The 12,167-nt window shown below is 31.6% G+C and overlaps 1 protein-coding gene across 4 annotated transcripts; it reads left to right on the forward strand.

Moving 5' to 3' along the window:
• On the forward strand, positions 793 to 5,324 carry LOC109345174. Of its 4 annotated transcripts, none has more exons than XM_019584001.1 (8): positions 793 to 955; positions 1,962 to 2,376; positions 2,669 to 2,774; positions 3,796 to 3,854; positions 3,974 to 4,135; positions 4,332 to 4,415; positions 4,791 to 4,907; positions 5,158 to 5,324. In XM_019584001.1, exons 2-8 carry the CDS (start codon positions 2,041 to 2,043, stop codon positions 5,278 to 5,280), a joined length of 987 nt encoding a protein of 328 aa, XP_019439546.1. In that variant the 5' UTR covers positions 793 to 955; positions 1,962 to 2,040; the 3' UTR covers positions 5,281 to 5,324. The 4 variants fall into 4 exon arrangements, with proteins under 4 accessions (XP_019439546.1, XP_019439548.1, XP_019439550.1 ...); XM_019584003.1 differs by having other exon boundaries at positions 1,977 to 2,376; XM_019584005.1 differs by having other exon boundaries at positions 793 to 915; positions 1,977 to 2,376.

Genomic DNA, 12,167 nt, shown 5'->3' on the forward strand with positions numbered 1-12,167 from the left:
AATGTTCAATATTCATTGGTCAGCTAGATCTCCATTTGTCCATAAAGTGTAAATTTATGAGAAACAATGAGATATTCGAAAGCGATTAGTTCCGTATTCATAAAGTAAGAGATATCATTAGTTGTACTAAAAAAAAGTAATGATCACATTTTTTGATAGGATATCTCTCCCTTTATAAGTTAGAAAAGTATCCCTTAGATTGTATGGTTATCCTTACAAAAGTATCCCTCACAAGAATAATACCTTATATTTTTTTTCTTTCCGAAGATATAGCAGAATGAAATTGTCTTGGTAAAAAAAAAATGATATATTTCCGGAGATATATTTTTTTTCTCGTGCCCAAACCCGCAATATTTGCAGGTATCCATACGGGTAGCGGATATTTGCGGGTACCCAACAAATTTTTAATTTTAATTATATATTTATATAATTTATAACAATCAATATGTAAAAATAATTGCTACATGAATAATATTATATTCATATGATAAATTTATTATCATACTAAAATATGTGTAATTTATTATGAAATAATAATAAAATATAAGATATATAATCTTAAAATTATAATAAATATATATAAAAATTTAACTAAAATTTAAATATATAAATTTGCAGGTACTCGCAGGGCGGGTATCACAAAACCCGCTCCCGCCCGTAAGTTATTATTGTGGACACCCGTTATTGGTACTTCTAGGAGTATCCACCGGTCATACTTTTTTTGCCATCTCTAATTATAATTATCAATATAATCAATAATAACAAGTTTTCCTCTGTTCCAATCATGGCTTTTGAAGTTTCAAGTTTCAACCTTTTCCCCTTTTATTTCTTATATCTTGGCTGAAAACACAATCAATGACATACAAAATCATTACATCATCACTGAACCCTAAAAGAGAAACAGTGCCCCAATCTGTTTCCATTCTCGCATTCACTATTTCACATTCAGAGATCGGTGAGCTGAACTACATAATAAGCATTTTCTTCAATACAATTTCCTATTCATTTTTCTACTTAATTAACACAATCAACATAACCCTGTAATGTTTTTACGTGTCTATTTCATTTCCAAAGATTGTGTTTTTATCATCGTTCATTATGGCAAAATCCCATATTTTCAAAAAATCATATTTTAATTAGTCAATACAAGTTGATTGGTTCATTTCATAACCACCCATATATGTTTTCTTTTTGTATTGTGTATTTCAGCATTTAAAGCAGATTATTGTGTTTATCTTTTAATTCTATAGTATGTTGGCTTGTTGTAATGTTACTGCCTGTAGGGTGAGGATCATGTTGTAGTTTTAAATCCATAAGATATTAATTTATAATCAAGCTATGATGATATATGTGATAATAATAAATTTGAAATTTAATAAAATGTGGCTCAATGCAAGAGATTCTCGTCTAATGTGGTTTGGGAGGGTAGATGTATGCAGTTTTACAGTAGCCTAGAAGAAACAACCTCTATGCTTGTAGGGGTAATGTTACATATATTTACCCTCCCCGTATCCTACCAGGTGGGAGAGTTGTGTATTCGGCCACCATTTTCTAAGTATTAGTACAAGTGTTTATAAGTGGTAGTGTAGTGCTGTACCCAAATGCGTTTATTGTATAAGCGCTTTCTAAAATGTGGATCCTAACACTAGAAGCTTATTGAATCTAAGCTCTCAATAAATTGTTCACCTAAACGCAAAAATGATTATATATAAGTCTGGAAAGAAAGAAGGCTTAAACAGAATATGGCAAGTTTCCACAATTAATGGTTGTAAACACAAGGTGACAAGGGGTTTGAAATACATAAACTCATACACTCTTATCCATCTGAATGAAATCTCTAAACATTCCATCAGCATCACAATATATGCTTTAGAAAAAAAGATACCAATTTTAACTTATATCATGATAGAATTCTTATTAGTTACTCTCATATTGCACCAATCTAACCTATGATGAATTAGTGCAATTACGTGCAGTGTAAAACCTTTTCTTGTACCACAAGGCAAATATTCGGTTGAATTAAAACTTCATTCTGCACAAATGGCATTATTGGGAAGATCTAGTAGCGGTGCTTTCACCTTGTTGCTACTTGGATTGTTCTTCATGTACAAACTCAACTTGGCTTTGGCTTCTTCCGGAGGCGTGATGGGAGGGGGTTTCTTCCATTCGGATGATTCTTCCTCCTCAGAATCATTCACTAGTGACTCAGAGACAGGAAAGGTTCTGTATGATTCTCCTCCTTCTCGTGTCATTGATGATGCAAGTGGAAGTCATGGTGGAGGACTCATGTTGTTTGTGGTCTTCACATTTGGTGTGTTGTTGGTTGGATTTTGTAGAGACACCAATGGAAATACAGTTACTGTGCTCAAGCTCCAGGTTGGTAACATACATGTACTATGTTAAGATGAGTCCCACCATCGGTTGGGAATATGGTCAAGCCGTTGCTTATAATAAGGCTTAGACAAACCTCACTCTATGGCTAGCTTTTGGGATTGAGGTAGGTTTAGCCATTATAATATGAACACTCCTTTGGTGCGTGTGCAGAATAGGATGGAACAGGACTAAACAAGATGTTTTGTTCTCTTTAGTTTCACCCTCTTCCGTGGAACCTAAATATTATAGTCAATTGTGTGCGTTTTAGCTAATCATATTTTGCCATGTCTTGAAGGCTGCAATGTTGGGTGGAATTGGAAGCTCAATACAAAGGGATCTAGCTAAGATTGCAGAAGATGCAGATACGTCCTCTAAGGAAGGTGTGATCAATCTATTGACAGGTAGTGAATAATTTGATTGTCATTTTTTCTTCTAATGAACTCGCAATTCATGTGATATATTTCTTGTATGCTTCCATTAAACTTATGAGAAACTTAGGTACCTTCAGATCAGTCCTTTTGGGGCCTTACAAGTATTGTCCAGGATTTTCTTATGAGTTTCCTACTTTGGTGAGCTGGGTAATGATTGACATTTAGGAGGGAAATTAAATATTATATCTTTCATTGAGTTAAACAAGGAATCTCAATGTTTTACTTAAATCATGAGGTTCTCATCCAACAAGGCGTTGGTCTAGTGGTGTAAGGCCCTACTGAATTCCCAGATAGACCAAAAGGTCCAAGATTCGATTCTTAGGAGCGTCACTTGTTGGGAGGAGCAACCGTGCACCCTGAAAGGGATTAGTTCCTTACCCATAAGGTAAAGGGGATACCCTTGGTTATACAAAAAAAAAAAATCACGAGGTTCTCTTGCGGTCTTGCCTAATCAACTAGTCTTTTGTGTTCAGCTTTTCTAATAAACTTAAGTCATATCGGTTAGTGTTGGGTTACGGAAAAGCCTATCTATAATTGGACTTAGGTGTAGCACTGAATAGCGATAAATGAGTGAAGCTGCCAAAGGGAGAGAGATTACCACTGGGTCAATGCTGATAGGGTGAAGTTGTCGTGGATGTGGTTCTTAAAGGAGGCAACAGTATTATGAGTCTCACTTATCATAACATAAAATATTCTCGAGTCAATAAGAATGACGATATCGCCTACATTGGGTGCACATCCAAAAAGGCGATGGGTTTGTCTGTCTTTATTAGGTCCAAATCCTCAATATGTATTTTGTGATGCCAGTTTGTCTCTAGGAAATTTATTGTCTTTGATTCTGTGAAGTTTGGTTATTATTACAACTCAGTGTGAAAAGTCTCCATTCTTAGACATTACTATCTTATTCTATGATTTAATTAACATAAAACGTTCATTATTCATATGAGGCTTTGTATCTAATGCACTCTCGCTATCTGACTTTCTCTTACAGAAACAATACAGGTTCTGCATCAGCATCCTACTCACTGTATTGCAGCAGGATATTCATTTGTATGCACTAACCTGAGCTGAATTGCAATATCTATAGTTGAATATGTTAACATATATGTTTACAAATTTTAACTAGAAAATTGTAATTGAGGTCATCGTTAATGAACAATATTGGACAGGTGGATCTAAAGCAAAGTAGAGAGGATGGGGAGAAATGCTATAATCAACTATCAAATGAAGAGAGAGCGAAATTTGATGAAGAGACATTAATTAATTTGAACAAAGAAAGGAAAAGTACGAGAAGCCAGGGTGTTAATATGCTTAGCAACGAGTACAACGTGGTATGATCTGATTACTAAAGGACTTTTATGATTAAAATGTGCTTCAATTTCTTGGATTCTAGCATGCATAACAGCTATTTTGATACACCCTGAAAAAAGTATTCTCCACTTCAATTTCAGTTGTTAAGCAAATAAATTCATTATTTTGCATCTAATATCTGCTATCGAGTTATAACAAACTATTAGTCTCATGCAGTTTGATGCAAAGAAGAGTAAAGAGGAAGACCATGATTTTGAAGAAGAGAAACTTCTCAATGGTTTAGGCAATGAGTACATAGTGGTATGCTATGATCTTTTTAATTATGCACATCCTTCCATAAGTTTCTTGAATTTGTATCAGCCCAACCAAGAAGTTTCATTTCACTCATAGTTTAAGCAGTTCTAAATTTGCTAGTCCATCACTTTGATTTGTAGAGTTTTATATGCTTCAATACCACCATATTTCATCCTTGCTTGCTCAGCTTTGTATTATCTGAAAATGGGTTGTCACAAGTGGTAGATTTCACTTTGGATTTATCAATTTAGTTTGGTATCTTAATTTTTTTCCTTCAGTTAAGTTATTCAATCTTAGAGTGTATTTAATATTTAGAGAACATGATTATCCATGCATAGGGGAAGTTCTGATTTGTTTTTTCTTGCATTTGTTATGTATCAGATAACAATCTTGGTAGCTACTAAAGGAGCATATAAACTTCCAAACATTCATGGAGCTGAAGATTTGAAGAAAGCCTTACAAAAGCTTAGAACCAGTCTTTCAAGCAAATTGCTATTGGTAAGATTGGAGACATTCAGTTGATACATCTGTAGATTTAAATTGTGAGCGTCCCACAAAGTGTGTAACTCTACGTGTCACTTGATATGATTGATCAGGAAAATACTTATTATTAAACTTTTAACTTAAATATATATATTTTTCAACTAATCACGTCAAGTGACACTTGATATGTTGTACAAAAGATTGCTCCCATTTAATCTAGTGTCATTTCTTCAACACTGTCATTAATAGTTTGAACTTCTTACAGGCTGGTGAGGTGTTATGGACCCCACAAAAAGAAGGTGAAATTCTCTCAGAAAGAGAAATTCTTGAAGACTACCCTCAATTAGCGAAGGGCATGGAAAGCTTTCTTGTTAAGAAACAGGACTAAAACAAATGGGCAATGATAGGTTATAATTTGTGTGCCGGTTTTGCTGGGGTGGATTCCGTCCCAAAAATTGTATCACTCAATATGTGATTGTTTATGATTAGTCAGAAAAATACTTTATTACTAATTTTTTAAATTAACTACATTATTTTCAACCAATCACAAGTACTAATACACTTTATGGACAACTGCTCCCATTTATTGTGGTTTAAAAATGTTAAGAGGACATGTTTAGTTTTAAAGTTTAGTTATTTCAATCATCTTTATATAGTAAGTTCATTTTTTACATCAAAACATTTGAAATATCATCAAAAGAAATGGAAGAGAGGAATAGTTACCAACAAATAATTAATTTATAATATATAAGTTACACCAGCAATATATTAAAATTAAACTCTAAGTTTAGGAGTAAGCAAATCAATGATTATATGTAGGCCAATCAACATCTTAGGCATAGATAATTAAGTATGTAAACAAAAGGCAACTATAAAAACTATCATGTAGAGAAAAGGATAACTATATAAAAAATGATTACACTTCTTCTAAAGTTTGGTATAATGACACCGACACTTTTCTTATAAGAAAATTATAATATTTCCCTTGTTTTTATGTCTATTATTATATTTTGACACTCCTCATTTGAAAATTTACACATACCATATTATTTTATGCATGGTTTCCTATACTATATTATGCCCCTTGGAAAGAGGTGTTCAATTATCTGGTGGATATAAGCAAAGAGTGACAATTGGAGTGAAGAAAATTTAGGTTTTGGATCGATGGACATAGGAGCAAAGATTTAATAAATTATTCGGTCTGGGTAGCTAATCCCCTAATATACCTCAATATCGTCTTGTATCTGTTTTCTTTGTTGTTATGATCCATCACTTTTAATGTTTTTGTATAATTCTTCTCTTAATTTAATAAAATTTACTTTTGCTGATAAAAAGAAATTGCAGTGAAGAAACCAAAAATACTACTATTAGATGAAGCCGCCAGTGCCCTTGATGTATGCTGAGTCTAAGAAAATGGTTCAGAATACACTTGATCACAATTGTAGTGGCTCATAGGTTATCCACTACTCAGGGTGCAAGTTTAATTATAGTGGTTAAGAATGGATCATTGCAGAGAAGGAAAATCATTAAATATTGATCAATAAGGGTGGTGGTTATGTTTGCGAGTTGAGTTTTGGATCAGAAAAATTAAAGATGATATATTCCATTACTCTTTAAGCCTTTCACTTCTCTCTATTAACCTTAAAAAAATCAAGTTGCAAACACAAATTGTCTAAGACATTTTTGAGGTGCAACATTACTGAAGCTCCTTTGCTATACACATGACAAAAATCTAACTCCTACATACATTCTTTTAATTCTTTTATAAGACATAGTTATTAGAGTTTATATTTGATCTATGGCCTAACAAAATTTTCTCACACTATGATTAATTTTCGAGTAGTTATTATAATCAAAATTATTGCTAGGAAGAAAAAATATCCCAACCAAAAAAGTCAAGCAATGAAGAATATGCAAGGCCACAAGAAATTTAATGTAGTTCGGTTCTTACTAGGTGTACATGACCTTATATATCAAATTGCCTAATTTCAATGAAGTAGGTTAACAAACTCCAAAACATAACTAACAAACTCAAAATCTCATACACCTAATCTTACAAAACTATATTTCTCACTGAAACAAAGTATTCAAGCAAAAGATCTTACACTCACAACTTTTTCTACACATAATAAGTACATAACGCCATGAACGATGAATTCATGACTTTCAATCACTTGAGGACTTGAACAACTCGTATTCTATCATGTGAGTCTTGGAGTATGAATTCTCTCAGCTACCAGATAGGGAAGTGGTGTGAAAAAAAATAAAAAATAAAGAGAATAAAATATCTCATCATATCAATTTCTTAAAAAAAATTTCATTCTAAAATATATTATAAAAGAAAAGATAAGACACATGTCAAACACTGAGTGAATTTATAGAGATAAGTTATCTTCTGGTATGAAGATATACTTTATTCTCAAAAATAAAATGCAATGATATTTGTATCGTTTTATTTATAGCCGGATGATTTTTATCTTGGTGTTACTTGGATTAAAGGGATATTTTAGGTAGTTAAAATAAATTTTATTAAAAAGGTTACATACAGATTTTTTATATGGTAACATATCCATTCCAAAAATTCTATCCTATGATTTTAATTTCTCATTGGTACTAGACAAAATAAAAATTATGATATATAACAACATATTTTTTGTCATGTTTTTTTATAAGTGGATTCATTAATAGAGCATAAAGGGTACTCAACTTATTACACAAATTACAACAGTTGTTGAATACATTATAATGGGCATAAAATCAATCTAAATAAGATACATTCTTACCTATAAAGTAAGGACAAATATCTTTAAAAATAACAGCCGCAAATATTTCACCTCACTACAAGCCAAATCATTAAATCAACCTGTCTCACTTTTGTATCTAATGGTGTCTCAATTTAATTAATAAAGAGTGTCACCTAATTAATTTTTTTTTTATAAAAATGGAAAATATTTTTTATACTACTTACTGAAATATAATTGGCTTAAAAGATAAGGATATAAATTTTTTATGATATATAATCTTTATTTTCTCATTCTTACCATGAAAATACACAAAAAGGATAGAAAGACTTCACCGAATGACCATTGTACTACCAAATTAACATTCACCCATCTTAGCACGAAGTCTCCCCAAAGGGAGAAAAGGTTGGAGAGACAAATACTATATAATTAAAGGAAACAATTAAATGTTATAATATTTTTATCCTTTTATTTATAATTGAAATCATATTTTTGTTATTAAAATTAAGAAGGAAAAAAAGAACTTCCCTGTCCCGTATTGGATAGATCCTTATTCAGAAAGGATATAAGTCTCTCTCATTAACTATGAAATAAACAAAAAGGAGAAATAACAAGAACATGCGCATTATCCAATATATGATTAATTAATAGCGATTCAACATTCAAAATAAACAAGTTTCACATAAAAGTCACCATTATCATGAAGAATCCACCCCAAACTAGTGCAGAAGCTTTTCAATCAATAGAGGGATCCATTTACAAGTAAGATAAAATAACTTACTTTGCAACTTAGTCATTTAATTTAGAAAAAATTAATGGTTTAAATTAATGAATATATCTGAACTATTAGATTTTTCTAGAATGAATAACTAAGATACATAGTTGATTTTTTATACTTACTCTTGAAGTAGATACCCTCATTTTCATCCATTGCACATAATTATCTAATATTGTTCCCCGTCTATCCTAAGATATCAATTAGGCTTCATCAAATTATGGGCAAGTGTCACTTTCAATTTTGGTAATATACACCTACTCTCCACCTTCTTAACATTACTGCATGTGTTACCATTGCTTCTTTACTTTATTAAAGTTTCTCTAACAACTTCTACTACAACATAGTTAAATACTAATAGAATAATATAGTAGTTACGGTTGGATGATTAGTTAATTCTGCAACTCTCAAACAAAAGCTCGAAGTCGTCAATTGCGCTCTCAACTCCGTTCTATTTCACAAGGTTCGTGCTCTATTTCGGATTACTTCACAAAAATTAAAGGATTAGTAGATGCTCTCATCTTCATCGGAACTCCAATTTCTTCATCTGAACACATTGACTATATACTTGATGGATTAAATGAAGAATATCAACCGGTGATAACTTCAATTGAAAGTCAAATGGATTTACCTACTGTTCATAACCTAGAATCGTTTCTATTGACATTTGAATCAAGACTTGAAAAGAACAAAACGAAAGCTATCTCGGATGCTCTTTCAGTGAATGTTGCCTCTGATTCACCGATTTCTTCAACTCCGGTTTCATCTCATTTTAGATCCTCGATGCCTCATCAATCAACTTACTCTCCTAAATCTGAATCGCAACATAACACAGGAGGTTATGGTAATTTCAGCAACTTCCGTGGAGGGAGAGGTCGTCGCGGTGGCTATGGAGGTCGTGGTGGCTATCGTGGAGGCAGGTCTCATCGTGGTGGTGCTTCTCTGTTTTGTGTTTATTGCAATCGTCATGGTCATGATGTGGTGACTTGCTACTATGCGCCGCCCAACTTTGGTGGGACGCTATCATACGCTACTCCAGCTGGTCAACACGTGCCTCACATGACGTCTGGTTATGAGACACGTCATCCCGCATTTCATTCATTTCAGAACACACATGGACAGTCTAGGTACCCGGCCCATTTCTATCCGGAATATCCACTTGACTTTTATTCAGGGTACTTTATTACTAATTTTTTAAATTAACTACATTATTTTCAACCAATCACAAGTACTAATACACTTTATGGACAACTGCTCCCATTTATTGTGGTTTAAAAATGTTAAGAGGACATGTTTAGTTTTAAAGTTTAGTTATTTCAATCATCTTTATATAGTAAGTTCATTTTTTACATCAAAACATTTGAAATATCATCAAAAGAAATGGAAGAGAGGAATAGTTACCAACAAATAATTAATTTATAATATATAAGTTACACCAGCAATATATTAAAATTAAACTCTAAGTTTAGGAGTAAGCAAATCAATGATTATATGTAGGCCAATCAACATCTTAGGCATAGATAATTAAGTATGTAAACAAAAGGCAACTATAAAAACTATCATGTAGAGAAAAGGATAACTATATAAAAAATGATTACACTTCTTCTAAAGTTTGGTATAATGACACCGACACTTTTCTTATAAGAAAATTATAATATTTCCCTTGTTTTTATGTCTATTATTATATTTTGACACTCCTCATTTGAAAATTTACACATACCATATTATTTTATGCATGGTTTCCTATACTATATTATGCCCCTTGGAAAGAGGTGTTCAATTATCTGGTGGATATAAGCAAAGAGTGACAATTGGAGTGAAGAAAATTTAGGTTTTGGATCGATGGACATAGGAGCAAAGATTTAATAAATTATTCGGTCTGGGTAGCTAATCCCCTAATATACCTCAATATCGTCTTGTATCTGTTTTCTTTGTTGTTATGATCCATCACTTTTAATGTTTTTGTATAATTCTTCTCTTAATTTAATAAAATTTACTTTTGCTGATAAAAAGAAATTGCAGTGAAGAAACCAAAAATACTACTATTAGATGAAGCCGCCAGTGCCCTTGATGTATGCTGAGTCTAAGAAAATGGTTCAGAATACACTTGATCACAATTGTAGTGGCTCATAGGTTATCCACTACTCAGGGTGCAAGTTTAATTATAGTGGTTAAGAATGGATCATTGCAGAGAAGGAAAATCATTAAATATTGATCAATAAGGGTGGTGGTTATGTTTGCGAGTTGAGTTTTGGATCAGAAAAATTAAAGATGATATATTCCATTACTCTTTAAGCCTTTCACTTCTCTCTATTAACCTTAAAAAAATCAAGTTGCAAACACAAATTGTCTAAGACATTTTTGAGGTGCAACATTACTGAAGCTCCTTTGCTATACACATGACAAAAATCTAACTCCTACATACATTCTTTTAATTCTTTTATAAGACATAGTTATTAGAGTTTATATTTGATCTATGGCCTAACAAAATTTTCTCACACTATGATTAATTTTCGAGTAGTTATTATAATCAAAATTATTGCTAGGAAGAAAAAATATCCCAACCAAAAAAGTCAAGCAATGAAGAATATGCAAGGCCACAAGAAATTTAATGTAGTTCGGTTCTTACTAGGTGTACATGACCTTATATATCAAATTGCCTAATTTCAATGAAGTAGGTTAACAAACTCCAAAACATAACTAACAAACTCAAAATCTCATACACCTAATCTTACAAAACTATATTTCTCACTGAAACAAAGTATTCAAGCAAAAGATCTTACACTCACAACTTTTTCTACACATAATAAGTACATAACGCCATGAACGATGAATTCATGACTTTCAATCACTTGAGGACTTGAACAACTCGTATTCTATCATGTGAGTCTTGGAGTATGAATTCTCTCAGCTACCAGATAGGGAAGTGGTGTGAAAAAAAATAAAAAATAAAGAGAATAAAATATCTCATCATATCAATTTCTTAAAAAAAATTTCATTCTAAAATATATTATAAAAGAAAAGATAAGACACATGTCAAACACTGAGTGAATTTATAGAGATAAGTTATCTTCTGGTATGAAGATATACTTTATTCTCAAAAATAAAATGCAATGATATTTGTATCGTTTTATTTATAGCCGGATGATTTTTATCTTGGTGTTACTTGGATTAAAGGGATATTTTAGGTAGTTAAAATAAATTTTATTAAAAAGGTTACATACAGATTTTTTATATGGTAACATATCCATTCCAAAAATTCTATCCTATGATTTTAATTTCTCATTGGTACTAGACAAAATAAAAATTATGATATATAACAACATATTTTTTGTCATGTTTTTTTATAAGTGGATTCATTAATAGAGCATAAAGGGTACTCAACTTATTACACAAATTACAACAGTTGTTGAATACATTATAATGGGCATAAAATCAATCTAAATAAGATACATTCTTACCTATAAAGTAAGGACAAATATCTTTAAAAATAACAGCCGCAAATATTTCACCTCACTACAAGCCAAATCATTAAATCAACCTGTCTCACTTTTGTATCTAATGGTGTCTCAATTTAATTAATAAAGAGTGTCACCTAATTAATTTTTTTTTTATAAAAATGGAAAATATTTTTTATACTACTTACTGAAATATAATTGGCTTAAAAGATAAGGATATAAATTTTTTATGATATATAATCTTTATTTTCTCATTCTTACCATGAAAATACACAAAAAGGATAGAAAGACTTCACCGAAT

Source organism: Lupinus angustifolius, chromosome LG04 (assembly GCF_001865875.1).
Source record: "Lupinus angustifolius cultivar Tanjil chromosome LG04, LupAngTanjil_v1.0, whole genome shotgun sequence".
In the NCBI taxonomy this organism is placed as follows: domain Eukaryota; kingdom Viridiplantae; phylum Streptophyta; class Magnoliopsida; order Fabales; family Fabaceae; genus Lupinus; species Lupinus angustifolius.

Bases quoted from the DNA above. Each gene is read 5' to 3' on its own strand.
- LOC109345174 (XM_019584001.1), top strand. From the start codon at position 2,041: ATGGCATTATTGGGAAGATCTAGTAGCGGTGCTTTCACCTTGTTGCTA. The intron at 4,416-4,790 runs GTATGCTATGAT...GTTATGTATCAG, and splicing joins TAGGCAATGAGTACATAGTG to ATAACAATCTTGGTAGCTAC. The intron at 4,908-5,157 runs GTAAGATTGGAG...AACTTCTTACAG, and splicing joins TTTCAAGCAAATTGCTATTG to GCTGGTGAGGTGTTATGGAC.